The sequence below is a fragment of the Pinus tabuliformis genome, chromosome J (assembly GCF_031772625.1).
Source record: "Pinus tabuliformis cultivar Carrire ecotype Pingquan chromosome J, CPIR1, whole genome shotgun sequence".
Lineage (NCBI taxonomy): Eukaryota > Viridiplantae > Streptophyta > Pinopsida > Pinales > Pinaceae > Pinus > Pinus tabuliformis.
This window is the reverse complement of record NC_142295.1, coordinates 957953-977119: the sequence shown is the minus strand read 5'-3', so window position 1 is coordinate 977119 and position 19167 is coordinate 957953. Positions and strand designations below refer to the sequence as shown.

Genomic DNA, 19167 nt, shown 5'->3' with positions numbered 1-19167 from the left:
TTTTGTTGATACCATGTTTTCTTAATATTCACTAATAAATTTGGTTTTCTTTGTGGGGCGATTGAGGCTAGTTTATTTTTGATAGAAGGCTTATCAATGATGTATTTTTTGTAAGTTTGGTGGGACCACATCTTCATCATATCCAATATATTTTCTTGGATACGGGTGGTGAATTCACATCAAGGAGTGCCTTAATAGAGCACCCAATCACCTAATATCCAAGAAGTTAAAAAAAATGTAATATGTATATGTATATATATATATATATATATATATATATATATATATATATATATGAAAATTTTCAATTTAAATACTATAAGTTTGTTTTTTTTTTTTTTTTTTAAACTTTATATCTTCACATTAAAGAGATTCATCTTTATCATATTATGATATCAGTATATATCCATCTTAAATAAGGGATAAGTTTGGGTAAGATGAATCTTCTATGAAGTGGTTCCCACCCTCAATTAGGTTCCTTTTGCCATCTAATTTCTATCTCTTTTTGTGATGTATTTTGGATTGGATCCAATAAAAAAAGATGAACACCATAGAATGAAAGCTTAGCTTTTTTCTTTTGAAAAAAAATTGGGCGGTAAGATGGATCTAAGTTTGTATTTCCACAAGCCTTTAAATAGATTTCATCATAACAAATACTATGGACAAATTTAGAGTTCATCGTAACAAATACTATAGACAAATACCGTGAACGAAACCATGGATTGTCAAAATCTGGAGCCCAATTTATATAAATAACATTTCAAAAAATAAGAATAAAGTATAAAATTATTAAAGTTTCAATCTATTAATTCATTATTTGATTTTCCTATATAAATTTATTTTGATATTTTAACTTATATATTTATATCTTATAATTTAAATTTGATACATTAATGTATAATTATAATTAATGCCGGAGACATTCTACAATCTAATATGGGGAGACATATTGTAGTATCTTTAAATAAATGTAAACGTTTAAATGTTAATTCAATATGAAAATAATATATCTTTCTCAAATTTTACACTTAATATGAGAGTGAGAGTGATGTATGTTTATCAAATTTTAAACTCAAAGAAATTTTACACTATCAAAAATACTAATTTCTCTCAACATAAACTAGATAAATTCGAAATTAAATGTATTTAAAATATAATTATTTTATAAAATAATTTACAAATAAAAATAATACACTTATTATTTTTATTATTAATACACTTACAATATGTAATAAAAAAAATAAATTTCATAATATCAATTAATTATTATTTTTTAAAAACACATATTTCACGGGATTATCATAAAACAAATAAATTATATAAAAAAAACTAACAAAACTGTTATGGTTGTGATCAACCAGAGTGGATGTCCCAATTGTAGCTAAAAAGTCCAATTAGATAAGGATCGATAATCAATTACGTTAGCAAAGTAATGGCCTCCGATTACTTCTCCCATTATCTATGTTTCTATTGGACGAGTTTTCAGTGGTTGATGTTTTAATTGTTAAACGGAAGTTTAAGAAATTTGAACACTTTTTGCAGGGCAAGTATTCCCGGCTGCTCAGTAGAGCAGTCTGCTAATATAATAATTAGCAAAAGAGGAGCTATCTCGACTCTCAATGCATAGAGTTCTGACATGCCCAAAAAATTAATGGAGGCTATGACTCACTACTTACCTGCGTACGAATCACTCTTTGTGACAGCTCCGCCCGTGTCATATGTCCCCACAATTAATACATGGCCCATTAACTAGTGAGAAACAAACTGTGCGCAAAATATTTCTCACGTGCATATGAACCTATAAATTTCCCTCAGGGTCAAGCGTAACTAACATTCCACCTTTTTTTCCCAGAGTACCTTCCCTTCGTCTCCAGACTCGCCACACACCTTTCCGGGCATTCTCACTGTAGTCAATGATAAGCTAGTACATGCCCTGAAGAAAAACTGAGAGTACAGCCCTGGAACATGAAGAATGACTCCACTGTGATCGCAAGCCCTGTACCCACTCATATGACTGGCGTCCTGTAGCGTAATTGGTACACTGCATCTGTGATTTTGGTTCTGAGTGAAGTTTCCACCACACTTTCGAAACAGACAAATGAGTGTTAAATGGAGTTATTTTTACTGACTGTGGCTGAGCTGATTGGGCATTTGGGTGTTTATAGCAGGGTACATTCCGACAAGAAGGATGAGCAGCACCTTGGAAATCAAACAGTGGTCTCTACACGACAGATTGAGGCTAAGTCTCTCTCCACAGTCTTCTGAGGAATGCCATGAAAAAGGATATAGAAGAGTTATCTGTAATGATCCTCAGGCCAATATACAGTTTAAGTATCAGGTATGCCTACCGAGAGATTAGAGTACGGCCCTTCTTTTTGGGGTTTCTATGAAGAGTTTGTTTTGATCTTTGCTTTTCTTGTGAATCAAACACTTCTCTCAGGACATAGAATTAGCTGTCTTATCATCAACTACAAGTCTCTAAGCTCAAAATTGATTGAAGAACTTATGATATCCAGAGGATGATGGGTTCATTTGATCTTTGTTATATCGCTAGCAAGTATGCAAGAACTATGATAACATGATGGGTTTACACTATATTTGACGTCGGATACAAGTCTTAAAGTACAAGATTACTGAAGGTTCTCAATGTATGGGGAAATGCTAATACTTATTTCATCTTTATATGGTAAAAGGTGAGGCCTTGGTTCCAAGTGGAGGCAGTCTACATGCATTGAATATTGTCGTGCATACACCCCAACCCGTTAGATATCTTCATCTATTTGGGATATGAATTATTTTATTTTCAACTCACGAGGCTTATTTTTCATATGCAACTTCATGCTAATTAGGTATCTAACTATGCTAGTTAGGTGTCCATACATGTCACTCATGAATTTTCAATCATCATGGTTTGTTTGCTTACCATTTTTGTCATAGCACTTTCCGATTCCTCCATCTGAAATGGATCCAATAAAGTTGTTTGAAAGAAGGGGGTGGTGTCCATTCAAGTACAATGTAATTCTCTTCACCAATATTGCATTTGGTTCTCTCCTCTTTGATTCTAGGTTTCTTATGACATTGCATCTGGGGATCCCTTTATAGACTTGTACACCGACATCACCCGGTACTGTGCTGTTGGGGAAGTCATCCTCCTAGGTGACTTCAATGCTCGCACTGGAGATCTCCACATCCCTTTCCACGACTGATCAGAGGATGTATTTTGCACCCAGGGGATAGATCTAGATTCAGTAGGGCTTCATCGAATGTCAAATGATGCTTTAAGGTCCATTACAGTTTATGGTAAACATCTATTGCAGTTGGGGGAATCTCAGGAGTTGTTGATTCTAAATGGTCTCCCATGTTTCCTAGACTCTCGCTTTTTCACTTGCTGGCCATATGGTGGGGGTGAGAGTGTAGTTGATTATGTACTCGCTAGCCATAACTTGCTCCCTTGTATTTGCCATTTCTCAGTCTCCCCCATCCCCCTTGCTGATCATGCACTTCTTTCCTTCTCTCTCTGGTTTGACCTTACCCTTCCACCCCATCCCTCCCCTCGGGGCCCACCCCGAACTACCTTCCGATTTGATGAAGGAGACCCTGACATTTTCTCCTCTACCCTACGTAAGATGCTCCCATCGAAAACCCAGTTCTCCTTGCTTGATTCTACTTCCACTAAATACACCTGTATTTCAGCTGCCATTTGGGAAGCAACACTCAAATCCTTCCCCCACTCCACTCGTTCCACTTCCACCTCCCCTAAAGTTGGATCTTGCCTCATGAATAAATGGTACGCTGATGAATGCAAGACTCTAAATCGAGAACTTCGATATGCTTTCCCCCACTCTTAACCTTTCTGCTCCGACCTCAAAGCTTCTTATCGTCGTCTCCTTCGTCACAAGAAACGACTCTTTGTCTCCCTTAGAAGACAAGAGCTTTCTGCTCTCCTTGCCCACTCCCCTAAACAATTCTGGCGTACCATCCTTCCCCTACGCTCCCCTCTTACACCTGACCTCGACCCTACATCCATGTTCGCTCACACTTCTAACCTTTATGATATTCCCGGGCAAGCCCAAATTCATGTTACCTCCCCACCCTCTTCCTGTTATCTATTCTGAGACAGAGATATTAGACAGGCCATTTGGGTGATGAACAACAACAAAGCAGCCAATGAGGAAGGCTACCAAGCAGAGTTCTTTAAGCACGGTTTCCGTGCTTTGGTTAGCTAGTTGGCTGATCTCTTCAACCATGTAGTCCGTGAATGTTTTCCACCGACAGGGGCACACCACATCATCCATCCGATCCATAAGTCAGTTTCCAGTTCAACTCCCAATAACTACAGAACGATCATGGCGGGTCACACGTTCTCGAATTTGTATGCTATTGTTCTACATAGGAATCTCTCTAGTGACCTTGAGCAGAGACAACTCAGAGCTAGGGGACAGGTAGGTTTTCGACCGGACCATCAGACCATTGACCACATCTTCACCCTTCGCACCATGATTGAGGAGGCACGTAGATTTTCAGAAAGCTTTTGACTCTGTTCCGAGGGAGGCCTTGCTCCAGAGACTCAGAGATATTGGCATCTCTGCAACCCTATTGACCGCTATTATGCGCCTATATGAGTCCGTTCTTGGTCGTCTTCATGCAGCCCATGGGATGTCTGATTTCATTCGAAGCACTATTGGGGTTAAACATCATTGTCCACTGTCCCCTACCCTGTTTGGGATTTATATTGATGAGTTGGAAGCATTTCTACATGAGCATATCCAAGACACTGATGGCTGCCTTCTTCACCAGGTTCTAATATCTATTCTACTCTTTGCTGACGACATGGTCCTGCTCTCCTCATCCCCAGTAGGATTACAGAGGCAGCTGGATGCCTTAGCTCTGTTTTGTGACCATTGACAGTTGATGGTCAACTTGGGTAAAACCAAGGTTATGATCTTCAATGGGGTGAAGAAAACCTCAGACCTTCACTTTCTATTCAGAGAGGAGGAGATTGAGATCACCAACATGTATACTTACTTGGGGGTGCAATTCTCAGGTCTCCGCTTCAGTTTGCGACAACGCTTCTGCCTTAGATCAACAAAGGATATGGATCCTTAGCCCTTCTCGAGAGACAATGATTTCGACATCACTTCCAGGACATCTCGTCCAAGATGAGCCTCATGGACACCTTGATTCATCCACTGTTCTATATGGCTCAGAGATTTGGGGACTGTCTTTACTTGAGTTAGACTAGGCTTTAGCTGAGAGAGTCTAGATTCTTCTTCTCCACCACATCATTTGGTGCAAACCGACAGTGTCGCAGGACACCATCCTTGCAGAGTTTGGAGCTCAGCCCCTTTGGCTTGAGATGGTTTTCAGATTGGTTTCATTCTTGCATCATGTCTAGGGCTTGGCAGACTCGATAAAGAGTAGGGACCGTTATCCTTACTTGGCATATTTCTCTTCTGAGACTATTGCCCGTTCTACTCCCTTAGGCCGAGCCAGATGTTGGTTTACATGAGTTTCAAACCTCTTATAGTCGGTGGGAATTCAGTTGGATCGCCTCCCTCCTTTTCGATATTCCTTAGATGCTCTTGGTCACCTTTTACCTACTAGACAGGAGCTAAACAAGATCATCAGGGAGGACATCTACAGGCAGTTCGTCCAGGTCACCTGGGTCAATCCTCCAGGAGGGTTGCGCCCAAAGATGGCCTTCTACGCTGAGCACTTCTTGGAGTTGAGAGACAGGCTCATTGTTCGACCCTAGTATATGTTTCACCACTGGATGCATGCTCTTCGTATTCCTCTAGGCCAATTCAGAGTAGGTTCTCATAGACTTCGGGTAGAGATAGACCACCACGTGGATAGACTAGACAGAGTTTGCCAGGTATGTCATTTACAAGAAGTGGAGACCGAGGTGCACTTCATCCTTGGATGCCCTGTCTACTACGAGATGAGAGGAAGGTTTCACTGCTTGTTCATAGATTCTCGAACCCTCGCAGACTTTTTGAGGTACCCCGATTAGAGATGTTTGGCCCTATACATGCAGGAGGCTCTTAGGTTTTGAGCGCATATTCTTCAACCTACCATCAGACCAGACCCCACACAGAGGATCACGATATTTTTCAGGGTACTACCTTCAAACGAGGGTGCCAAGAGATCGATTGATACAAGTACGTATCCAGACTCTAGATGAGTGAGGATTCATGGGACCTCACCCTGCCACACGAGATCTCAGCAACGGTTCCATCTCAGATATGTTCCTGGGAGACAGACTAGGTCCTCCAGCATTCAGCAACGTGTGAACCCCCTAGGATACGATTTAGTGGACAGTCTGCACTTGCCATCGACTCTTCATTGGGCCAACAGACTTTGTTGAGTTTCTTCAGTGTTATTCATTCAGCCTCAGATGTTAGGAGAGATGGGTCTGATCCTCAGACCTATTAGCTCTTGGATCTTCTCTGCTAGGGCCAGATGTTGATTTACTTCATGCATTGTATCTTTTATAGGAGACCGTTTGGTTCTCCCGCTTTGTATATACATCAGTGTACTCAACAGTCCCTTTGACCTACTTTGTGGTCATTAGTTGGACATAAATATAATTATCTTATCTTATCTTATCTATAAACAACCAAAAACTTAGTTGGGCATCCCAAAGTTGCATTGGGTTTTTTCTTTTTTTTTTACTTTTCCTTGGTTGGGCATATGTGGTGGCCAGATTCATTTTGTTTGCTTCCAAACCATAAATTCTTGAAATATATTTTTTAATCACATTCATAATTCATTATCAATACTAAGAACCATGGTGCAATATTTTTTCGGTTTAAATGGCTATACAAATTAGGAAAAAGACCTCAATAGTTTTGTTCCCCATTGTGATATATTATCCACTGTAGATCCATCTTAACTTTTGATCTATCAAGCATCGAGATAGATCAAATTTGTGGAGGTGTAAACCTTCTCGAGGGAGAAAAGTCTGAAGAAGGTTTCCACCTAGATGGATTTGATCCCTCCTGGCCCTTGATAGAGCAGGGGCTAAGATGTATCCACGCTAGAAAACAAATTTGTAGATAAGATACAAGATGTTAGTATTATTAATATCCAACAAATTACCACTAAAGTAGGTCAAAGAAATTGTTGGTTACAATGATGTCAATACAAAGTGGGAGCACTAAAGTCGCTGCTATGAAAGGCAAGATGCGGAAAGTAAAGTGTCAATCTAATTTAAGCCACGAAGATTTAAGCACCAAGCTCCAAAAGTGGGAAGTTGATTTGGGAGAAAGATGTACAATATGAGAAAATGTAGGATTTGGAATAGAAGTAATAAAACAAGCATGTCATGGTTTGTTGTATCAAACTCTCCTAGTATTTGAGGCCGAATAGAGGAAGCTCAAGATAGACGGATGTGTGGAGGAGGCACTAGAGGAGGAGTTGGATTGCGTGTTGTGCTACTGCTTGGAGGAGGTGGCCTCCCATTGGAGTCAAGACAATTTCCTTTGGCTGTTGGTATGGGACTTGGACTGGCCATGTCATTGGGGTCTTTGTGAAGTATTGGTGGTCCTTTGGGTCCACACCTATCTAGATTTGGGAGCTGAGCAACTGTCAATCTATCTCTTGGGGCCCCTACTAGCTAGGAGCACTCTAAAAACAAAACTGATCCTTTGAGTGGAAGTTGGTCTTGAAGGTGGTTGGAAGATTTTGTTGGGTTAGTCAATTTGTAGGTCTACCTCTACTCGAAGTCGATGTGAACTCACCTTGAACTATCCTAGGGAAATGCAAAGAGCATGCATCCAATGATGAGGTGTGTACCGATGTTGGACCAATGAGTTCGTCCCTCAACTCTAAGAAGTGCTTAGTGTAGAATGCCATCTATGAATGTGATCCACCTTGAGGGTTAATCCAAGTGATTTGGATAAATAACTTGTATATGTCATCTTGGATGATCCTGTAGAACTCTTGTATAATAGATAGGAGGTGGCCAAGTGCATTCAAGGAATATTTGAATAGAGGGAGTTGGCCCATTTGAATGCCCACATACTCCAAAAGATTTGGGATCGCCACAAACCAACATTTAGCATGGCCTAGAGGGCTAGTAGAAGTGATGGTCTTTAAAGAATAATAGATTGGGGTATGAACATTGATATTCGTTCTTTTGTTGAGTCAATGAAACTCTGTGATGCAGAAAAGAGACCAGTCTATAAACGCCATCTGAAGTCGAAAGGGCCAGCCACCAAACTCTGCTAAGATGATGTGTTGGGGATTGCCTACTTGCATCTGATGATGCATTGGAGGAGAAGGGTTTATACTCTCAGCTAAGGCCCAATTTGACTCTAGCAAATAAGGTCCCCAAACCTATGAACCATATGTTGGATATGTAACTAGTGTTGGTCTTCATAATTGTACTTGAGTCATGATGTAATATATTTGTCAAAAGAAATTTTTATTATTATTAATTTGACTTATTAAAGCATGGGTTTCATGCTTGGGTCAATGGTCTATAGGTCAAAGCACCCATTGAGTGCCCTAGGAATTTTTGAGTCAAATTTATTATGTAAACCCTTCTTGGGATCATTTATTTTGGTCATGATGAACCCTCCATCCATCAACAACTCAAGTTAGCCTCAAAAGCTCTTAAATTGGCCCTATCTACAAGTCGGCCTATCAACTATTCATGTCATTTCAATTATAGACATAAACAACTATAAATACCCAAGTAAACTTGTCCCAATTGGAGGAAGTTCGGATGGATTACAAAGCAACGGAGTTATAGGATTGAAGCTACCCACAGTTGCAGGTTGAGGTATGCTACAAACTGAAGTTACCTACTGTTACAGATCGAAGTTGCCAGTGCAGAACGAAGGATAATGTTGCAGGTCGAGGACGAAGGCTACTATTGTAGAACAAAAAGGATTGTAACCCTATTTGTTTGGTTTGATGGATGGAGGGGTAAAGTCAATGGTCTTGGTTATCTCATCTTGATTTGAATCTAGTGAAGGAAGAGTTCTTGACTGGGTTTTCCCCTCCATAGGGGTTTTGCCCTGGCTGAGTGCCTACATTTGGTGTCTCCTTGTTTTTATGATTTTGATAGGTGTTTGATGAACAAATAAATAATAACTACAAGAAGAAGATGAAGAACTTAATCACAAGCATTTACCAAAAGAAAAGAAAAATCAATATAATAAAGATATGATCTCATTACCCTAGATTTCTCAACACCATAGAGAACTGTGGGCTTGATAGAGTATTTTTTCCTATTTTGTATAACCATTTAAACTAAAAAAATATTGCAGCGTGGTTCTTATTATGGATAATGAATTATGAATGTCGTTAAATGGAACAATAAAAGCACATTAGTTTGCCTCTGCATTCTCTAAAGATAGGGTAAGCCCTACCTATATAGTATAAAGGTGTCAACTCATTGTTATATTTGTAACAATTCTCTAAGAAGGAAGCCAATTGAAAAATCAATTGAGCTAGTGAAGCATAGGGTGGAAATATAGCTTCATGCTTTTTAGGTGCCTATTTTGTTAATGTGGTTGGGGAGGTCTATGTTAGAAAACTGGAAAGAAAAGAAATGAATTGAATTAACAAGTAGCTCACAGGTGAGCAAGCTGCACTTGGAGACTACACAAATTGGTGCATACACTCTCATATTCAATTAATCAAGGATGAGACAATAAATACATCTCAAAAGAATAGGGAGGTGAGAACAAACTCCTACAACCTAGAAACTAATCCTAACTTAAGGAGTTACGTTACAACCATGTAACCATTTCTCCATTAATACAATATAATATTAATTATTTTCAACTCCCCCCCTTAATGGAGAAAGGATTATCCTGAAGTCCTAACATCCCCCTAAACAATTCAAACTTCACTTTCCCAAGAGGCTTTGTAAAAATATCAGCCATATTGTCACATGTTTTACAATATTCAATAAAAATTTCTTTTGACTGGACTTTTTCTCTTACAAAGTGAAACTGAGTATCTATGTGTTTTGTGTTCTTATGAAACACTGGATTGTTCTCCAACTTAATGGAACTCTGGTTGTCACATTTTATGATGGTCGCTTCTTTCTGCTCTTCTCTTGCATCATGGAGAAGCCTCCTCAACCAGATAGCTTCACATGTTGCTGCACATACTGCTTGGTACTCGGCTTCAGCTGAAGATAAAGACACAATGCTCTGCTTTTTACTGCTCCATGTTATGACCCCAGATCCAATATTGAATGCATAACCCGTGATAGATCGTCGATCATCCAGGTTACTTGCCCAATCAGAGTCTTAAAAACTTGCTAATGTAACAACAAATGTATCAGTGTATAAAATACCATATTCACAAGTACCATGAAGATACCTCAGTGCACTTTTTGCCGCTACCCAATGACTTTCAAGAGGTTTAGACATAAACTGGCTCAACACACTAACAGAGTGTGTTAAGTCTGGTCTAGTTGTAGTCAGATATGCCAGACTACCAATTAGCTGCCTGTACAAAGTAGCATTTGTTGATTTGGGGTAGCATTGGATGTGCTCTAGCCATGAAAATTGGTGGAGAGGCTAAAGCACATGAGATGTCCAAGGCCCATAAATTGTTTAGGCAGATTCTAACCGGTTTGGCAGATATTAAAATAATTAATATTTTTAATGGAGTTTCTAAGTTTAAACTTAGGAAAAATAAAATATTAATGGGTATTAATATAAAACTGGGTTAGAAGGTTCCAAAAGTCATGGATCAAGCCAAATCTAATCTTAGCCATTGATTAGAGATGTAATCTCGGCCGTTGAAGGACCAACAGGAAAAGTATAAGAGGAGGCTTGAGGGTCAGTTGGAGGATACACTAGAGTGATCAGTGATTCGATTTACTAGAGCGGGGTTTGCTAAGTAAAGTCGAATCAGTGATCAACAACACGGGGCAGTGAGTATTAGACAGAGAGGCAGAGATAGTGCCGAGAGACCAGCGCAGAAGCAGACGCAAAAGCCAGAGCAGGCCACACAGAGACCAACAGAGACAATGCAGAAGCTAGAGGGCCAGTGTCATCCACGCAAAGGGGATCAGAAGTGACACAGAGGGTCCCAGAGGCTGTGCAGTGCCTTAGAGGGTTGACACAAAGGGTTCTGAGGCTAACGCAGAGGCCAGAAGGGCCAGCGCAGTGCTTCAGAGTCGCTGGAGAGGGTTTCGTGGGATAGGTTTTCTAAATACTTGTTTCCGAAGAGAGAGGTATTACTGCCGTTATTTTTCTCTGTCGGGTGAGCCAGTTTGGCATCCAGTTGTACTCAAGGATATACTGCATAATGGTGAACCCTCAGAATTGCTGCATAGGTTTTTCCGCATTGGGTTTTTTTGGGGACGATTGTCCAAAAATAACGGTGTCACTTGTGTGTTTGTTTTCTTTCAGCTGTTGATCTGTAGATGTTGAGACTGTATTGTGTTTATTTTGTTATTTATATGTTTTAAATAACTTGTTCAGAATTAACAAGTAGAAGAAATAAACCAGAAGAATACACATTAAATTTCTAACAGATAGACTTAGAAATTTCAACATGGTATCAGAGCGTGGTTGCAGATCACAGGAGAGCTGAAGGCATCAACTGAAGCAGAGCATTTGCAACAGTATCAGTTGTTCCGAGCGACAGAAAGCGACAGAAGAAGGGTTGACGCAGAGGGATTGCGTCATCAGTGCAGGCTAGAAAGAGGACAACACAAAGGCTAAGGAGGGCATAAAGGGGCTCATGCAGAGCCATGCAGAGGCCAGGGGGGTTGACGCAGTTGGTTGAGGGAGCATTTTTTCCAGTGTCATGATTGTGCTGGGGCATACGAAGTTGTGGGCAGTTTGCGGGAGTGAAGCTGGTGGGGTACTGTGGGCAAAACAATACCTAATAGGGCAAAACCAAGGTATAGGGAGTCGCTACCGAGGCAAATTTCTAGCCAAGGAATCTGGATCAGTGTTGCAGGTGCAAAAAAGATCGAAGAGGTGTGAATTGACAATTGGAGGATTTCCAAAAGCGAAATCGAGACTCAGAGGGAGTTGAGCAGAGAACTTCCAAGCAGGAAGTAGAAAGACTCAGCAGGAGTCGAAGAGAGAACTTCCAGGTAGGAAGTAGAGGGACTCAACAGGAGTCGAAGAGAGAACTTCCAGAGGGAAGTAGAGAGACTCAAAGTAGTCGATAGAAGAGCAGCGAGATGGCCGTGAATGGGCTACGGGATCAAGACAGGCTGGATGGGGCGTCCAACTTTGTGGTTTGGAAGGTCAGGATCCTGTCCATTCTTGATAGACATCTCATCAAGGCCTTCGCTTTGAGAACAATGGCGATCCCAGCTGACCCAATTGATAATGAAAAGTACGAGGAGCCGATGGCCAAGGCGAAATGCATCATCCTTGATGGGGTCAAGGATCATGTGGTCCAACATATTGTTGAAAAGGAGACGACAAAGGAAATGTGGGATGCCTTGAAGAAATTGTACCAAAATACTTCCATGCAGAGGAAGATTTACTTGAGAATTAGCTGCGGTCATACTAGATGCGGAAGGGGGAGCATGTTGGAAACATTGGGGGGGGGGGTGAATCAATATTCCTTAGCAATTAGCACTTTAAATCTTTTCAGAGCATTAGTTAATCTTCAATTATTATTAATGTTTATGCAGTAATAACAGTAAATAAAAGAACAGAGCAGGCACAAAAATTTTAGGTGGAAAACCCCCTCCGACACCGAATGCTTTTCTAATAACTTCTTTAATCTTCAACCCCAACTGAAATGAAAGCAACAACTTCCTAGAATGCTAGAAAATCATTCTTCTCCAGCTCCCACTGGAAGGATGCCCCAATGCCTTGGTTTATTCAGTATTCAACTGAATGGATGCCCTAACACCCTAGCGAGCCACAACTCGCCCTAGCACCACCCTACCACCCTGAAGTGTTCACATGCCCCAACTTGTAGGCAACTTCATACACTTGCGTAGCACCTCCTTGCCACCCTATAATGATTGAAATGAGACAAGAGTGTGGATTCCCAAACCAGGGACAACAATCCACAATACAATAAGATGTATAATGATTTTCGTGTACTTGACCAAATACCCAATCACTCTATGACCTACAACTCAACCATGACATCATCCCAACAATGACTCCTATACCTCCCAACACTGCCTCTTCGACTCTAGGCAAAATGAATCTTGGCCTTGATACTTCTTCACAATATGTAGATGGTTGTCATGTCTTCAAAGGATGTCCCACTACAATGCTTCCTTTCATTTGATACTTCAGCTCTTGAATGCTTGCTTGATGCTGTGCTTGAATCTATGCAAAATTTTCCTGGCGAAACCAAACCCAAAACAAAACAAAATACCCTTCAACTTACCTCTACCTGCAAAACACATGTAAGTGCATAATAATGAATAAATACAGATTAAAATTACAATGCGTACCTGAAGTGTGCTTGTCACTTTTGTTGTTGACTTGTTGCAACAATAGACAAAGACTCCCACTCTTGATATAGGCCTGGACTCTATGCAAGACTATATCCAAAACTGACCTAAAGATATATACAATAGAAACTGATGAGAGACCATAGACTTCTGATGAACCAAGTTCTAAGTACAACAACAGAGACCATTTTATCAACTACGACAATACAAGTAACATGAACTTACAACATCATATATATTTAGCAAACTTGGTGTAGCATCAAGAATATGTAGTATAAAATGTGTAGTATCAAGAATAGGACATCTAAAAAACTAATTGTGACATATAGAGACATAAAGATATAACCGAGACACTGTATATACATATGTCAGAGATGATACTTAAAATTGAAATGTAAACACTAATCATACATACCTTGTTGTAGGAGACTTACCCTTGACTGTTGATGTGTGGTCCTTACTGTAGTGATCCTTGAATGCATGCTTTTTCTTGCCTTCTAGGAGCTCAATATTGAATCTGTTGTATCTATGTAATTTCGGATCTCCAAGGTCTGAAATTTCTTCCTATGGTATCCCTTTGAGTCCTCTTTCCAATCCCACAGGTCTGATCAAGATTGGATTCTTCAAGAAAGAGTTATGCCCAATCTCCCACAATGACCTGATTATAGATTGGTTCAGTAGAGCGAACTTGTACGAAGTGCCACGTGTCACTGTTGCGACCTTCAGCCCTGAAAACGCTACTCAACAAACTACAGTCCGTCCTCTTTCTGTGACTATTTACGAAATTTGAATCCAATGCTTAGAGAGAAAGTTATGACAATTTTCCCAACGTCACCTGTTTGACATGGAATTCGGGAGCCTGCAAAAACCCTAACTTCCTCAGATCATATCTCCGAAAATATAGCGAACCAAGATCTGAAATTCGGTCACGAGGTTCATCAAGATTTTGGCTCAAATGGGTTTTAATTTCAGCTTCTGAAGCTTCACAGAAAAAAAGAAGTTATAGTGAAAATGCCATGATGACCTGTTTGAAGCCACGAAATCCCTACTAGAGGAGGATATGAGGGTCATTATTTATATGAATGTCTTGAGTTGAGAGGGTCCTCAACAAGTGAACGTTGGAGGGATTTTAGGGGCAAAAAAGATTTATTAATTATTGACTATTCAATGACCACAACCAATTATGAGTGCCATGCCACAACCCCATAGGATTTTAGCCCACTAACTGGGGTTACTAACTTCAAACATGAATATCTCTCAAACCGTGAAACTTGGGTTACTTGGCGTGCCATATATTAACAGAAACATCTTGATGAGTAGAGTCTATCTAGAAGATCCTTAACTCAAAATAGAGTAAATTGTCAAGTCAAAATGCCCTTGCAAGATCAGGGTAGCCCCTGGTGTTGCTTGGGTTGACATCAATGACAACCATTGATCTACAGAGCAGATAGATCACTTTCTCGGCGGTTGAAGGAGATCTGGGACCGACTGACTTCCATAGGGGCCACGCCGGATGAGGAGATGTTGGTGAGAACCACACTTAACGCAGTCTCCGAGGAGTGGGAGACATTTGTCCAGAGCATATTGGGCAGGGCAGATCTTCCAGATTAGGAATAATTGTGGGCGGCTCTTCGCCAAGAGGAGATCAGAAGGTTGAGCAAGATGGGAGGTAGCAGCAAAGGAGTTCGGATCAAGAAGGAAGAGGATGAAGCTCTGGCATCTGCGGGAAAGCAGGAGAAGAGGAAGAAAAAGGACCTCTCCAAGGTCAAATGCTTCAATTGTGGGGAACTGGGTCATTATGCGAACCAGTGTCCGAAGAAGAAGAGTAAGGGAGAGGCGTCTGACTCTAAGGCAGCGCCAGCGAAGGCAGAGAAGGAGGTCGAGGAGGATGACGATTGTGCCATGAGTGCTCATGTACCTCTAGAGAAGAGGTGGGGAGACATCGAGTTGTAGTCAGGAAGACTATAGGTGATGAGGGGCAAGATCCTTGAGGTACCCAACCTCTTGGATTATACCTTGCTACGGGAGCCCTGAAGAGAGAGTAGCAGGATTGGTGGATGTCGGTAGAGACGGATGCAGATGAAGCGACAGAGAGTGCTATAGTGTAGGAGTCCCCTGACAACACGAGGCTAGTAGGCTGCAGTAGTGCGAGAGGCACGAAGAGTGTTGCAACAGTGCAGGATGGCACAAAGAGGTTTGCAGCAGTGTGAGATGCAGGGAGTTGTTGCAGTAGTGCAGAGGCCGTAGAGGGAGCACTTGATAGCGGCAGAGGGAGCTTCAACATCAGGAGTGTTTCTAGCTTGACAAGGATGTCAGTAGTTGGGTGGATCAGTTACTTACTTCTTAGTAACTGAGTTGTAGTGTAGTAGCAGTTGGTAGTAGCACGATGCAACATGATGAGAGGGGTTGCAGTGCAGATGTAGTGTTGGGAGAAAGGACTAGTAGCAGCATGGATGCAGAGGGAGCTGCCGTATGATGCAACAGTGGCAGTGGTAGAGCCATGGGCAATAGTACTAGATGTCGCAGTGCAAAGGATGTTGGGCGGGGAGGCCTAGCATTAGCATAGGTACTAGTGCCGTATAATCAGAGTGATGTTCAGTGTGGAGTATTACTAGAGCATAGTCCTCACTAAGAGGAAGTGTTGATTTGGGGTAGCATCAGATGTGCTCTAGCCATGAAAATTGGTGGAGAGGGTAAAGCACATGATATCTCCATGACCCAGAAATGGTTTAGGTAGATTCTAACTGGTTTGGGAGATATTAAAATAATTAATATTTTTTATGGAGTTCCTAAGTCTAAACTTAGGAAAAATAAAATATTAATGGGTATTAATATAAAATTAGGTTAGAAGGTTCCAAAAGTCATATATCAAGCCAAATATAATCTTATTCGTTGATTAGAGATGTAATCTTGGTCATTGAAGGACCAACATGAAAAGTATAAGAGGAGGCTTGAGGGTCAGTTGGAGGATACACCATAGTGATCAGTCATTTGATTTACTAGAGCGGGGTTTGTTACGTAAAGTCGAATCCGTGATCAGCAGTGAGGAGCAATGAGTACTGGACAGGGAGGCAGAGATAGTGCCGAAAGACCAACACAGAAGCAGAAAGGCAGATGCAAAAGCCAGAGCAGGCCACACAGAGACCAGCCGAGACAGTGCGTAGGTCAGAGGGCCTGTGTCATCCACGCAGAGGGCAGCAAGAGTGACACAAAGGGTCCCAGAGGCTGCGTAGTGTCTTAGAGGGTTGACACAGAGGCCAGAAGGGCCAGCGCAATGCTTCAGAGTTGCTGGAGAGGGTTTCGTGGGACAGGTTTTCTGAATACCTATTTCCGAAGAGAGAGGTATTATTGCCGGTTATTTTTCTTTGTCGAGTGAGCTAGTTTGGCACCCAGTTGTACTCAAGGATATGCTGCATAATAATAAACCGTCAGAATTCCTGCATTGGTTTTCCCGCATTAGGTTTTTCGGGGGACGATTGTCCAAAAATAACGGTGTCACTTGTGTGTTTGTTTTCTTTCAACTATTGATCTGTAGATGTTGAGACTGTATTGTGTTTATTTCGTTATTTATATGTTTTAAATAACTTGTTCAGAATTAACAAGTAGAAGAAATAAACTAGAAGAATACAAATTAAATTTCTAACGGATAGACTTAGAAATTTCAACAGCATCTGCCTCTTTAGAGTTGTCGTTAATGCACAATTTTAGGTTCTGCTGCAAAGGTACTGATGTTGTTTTACACTAATCCATTCTGAACTTTTTGTGCAGCCCTTTGACATACTTACCTTGAGTAAGGAAAGTCTGCCCAAAGTCTCTCCACACTTCCAGACCTAGACAATAATGTAAACTTCCGAGGTCTTTCATCTCAAAACCCTGTGACATCTGCAATTTGATTTCTTTGATTAATGCATCTGCATTACCTGTTATAATCATGTCATCCACATACAAGGAAATCAAAATTATCTGCCCCTGTTCATCGTACATGGTATATAGATTTGGATCATTCTTACTCCTATGAAAACCATGTTGTAAGAAAAATGTATCAATCTTCAATCAATCTTCTCGTACCAAGACCTGGGTGCCTGTTTTAAACCACAAAGGGCCTTTTTCAATCGACAAACCAAATGCTCCTACCCTTGTTTAACAAACCCTTAAGGCTGCATTAAATAAACCTCTTCCTTTAAATCACCATTTAGAAATGCAGACTTAACATCTAACTGGTGTAGCTTCCACTGATGTTTTGTCACTACAACAATTAACATTCTAATAGTATTCAGTTTGGCTACAGGAGCAAAGGTTTCTGCATAGTCAATTCCTTCTTTTTGTGAATAACCCTTAGCTACTAGTCTAGATTTAAACATTTCTATACTCCCGTCTGCATTAAATTTAGGTTTGTAAAGCCATTTGCGACCTATGGGTATTTTTCCTTTAGGCAATTCAACTAGTTCCCAAGTATTATTTGTGATTATAGGTTCAAATTCTTCATTCATTGCGGCCCTCCACTCATGAGATTGACTAGCTTCTTTATAATTTGAGGGTTCTATAACATCTAAAATGTTTGACATTAAAGCATAGTCTTTCAATTTGGCTGGTACTTGAGTCTGCCTACCTGATCTTCTCGGTAAGGGACTCACCTCAAATCTATCTACTTTAGACATTAGCGGGCTCGACTTACTGATTGCATCACCTGCGTCTTCCTCTTTATGTTGCTGCTATTGTTGTTGTTGCTACCGCATGTCCTCAATACTTTCTTCCATCAACAATGGAATGTGCCACTCTTCAAGGCTATTCTCCTTATTTCCTTCCTCAGTCTGCTCATGAAATAACATATCTTGACTCGCAAAAACTTTATGAGTCAAAGGATTAAACAACTTGTAAGCTTTAAACTCAGTGCAGTATCCTAAAAAGATGCATTTCGTGGCCTTGGGATCTAACTTCTTCTTGTCATCCTTGGGAATATGGGCAAAGGCTTTTGACCCAAAAACCCTTAAATGATTCACTACAGGGTTATATCCATAAAGTGCTTCAAAAGGAGTTTTAAAATTGAGACTTTTAGTTGGACTCCTATTTTTCAAGTATACTGTTGATGGCTTCAACCCAATAAACATTAGGTAGACCCTTACCTTGAAGCATACTTCGTGCGCACTCCACAAGGGTTCTGTTCTTTCGTTCAGCAACTCCATTTTGCTGCGGAGTGTGAGGTACTGTGTACTGTTGAACAATCCCATGATTCCTACAAAATTTCATGAACTCTCCCAATTTGTATTCTCCCCCTTGATCAGAGCGGAGAATCTTAATGAATTTCCCTGTCTGCTTCTCCACCATATTCTTGAATTCTTTAAAGCATTGAAATGTCTGACTCTTTTTTCTAATAAAATATACCCAAGAGAATCTAGTGCAATCATCAGTAAAGAGTAAAAAATAATATGCACCACCTAGCGACCTAGTCTGCATAGGTCCACGTATATCTGTTTGCATAAGTTCCAGAATATCTCTTGACTTCCTATCAGCATTCAAAGGAAACTCTTATTTATGCATTTTCCCTAATGCACATCCATCACAATCTAAATGAACATTCTGAAACGCAGGTAGTCCATTAACCATACCTTTTCTTTGTAGTAGCATGAGATCTTGTAGGTTCAAATGACCGAATCTTTGATTCCAGAGATTCTCGGCTGTCAGCACCATTGAAGCCAGAGCTTGGTGTGGCATGCTCTTGACATTCAACCTATACAGGCCTCCGACACACTCTT

General features: G+C 40.6%; 1 protein-coding gene across 4 annotated transcripts in view; it reads left to right on the top strand.

Moving 5' to 3' along the window:
- The first annotated feature begins 1569 nt into the window (after positions 1-1569).
- LOC149225112 (phospholipid-transporting ATPase 3-like) overlaps positions 1570-19167 on the top strand; it is a 471966-nt gene continuing 454368 nt past the window's right edge. The window contains exons 1-2 of one of the 4 annotated variants that reach the window (XM_089376915.1): positions 1571-2036; positions 2169-2338. In XM_089376915.1, the coding sequence (XP_089233041.1) occupies positions 2189-2338 (150 nt within the window). In that variant the 5' untranslated portion in view covers positions 1571-2036; positions 2169-2188. Of the gene's footprint in view, positions 2339-19167 lie in introns of all 4 variants that reach the window. The other 3 variants (XM_089376914.1, XM_089376916.1, XM_089376913.1) reach the window with 3 other exon arrangements.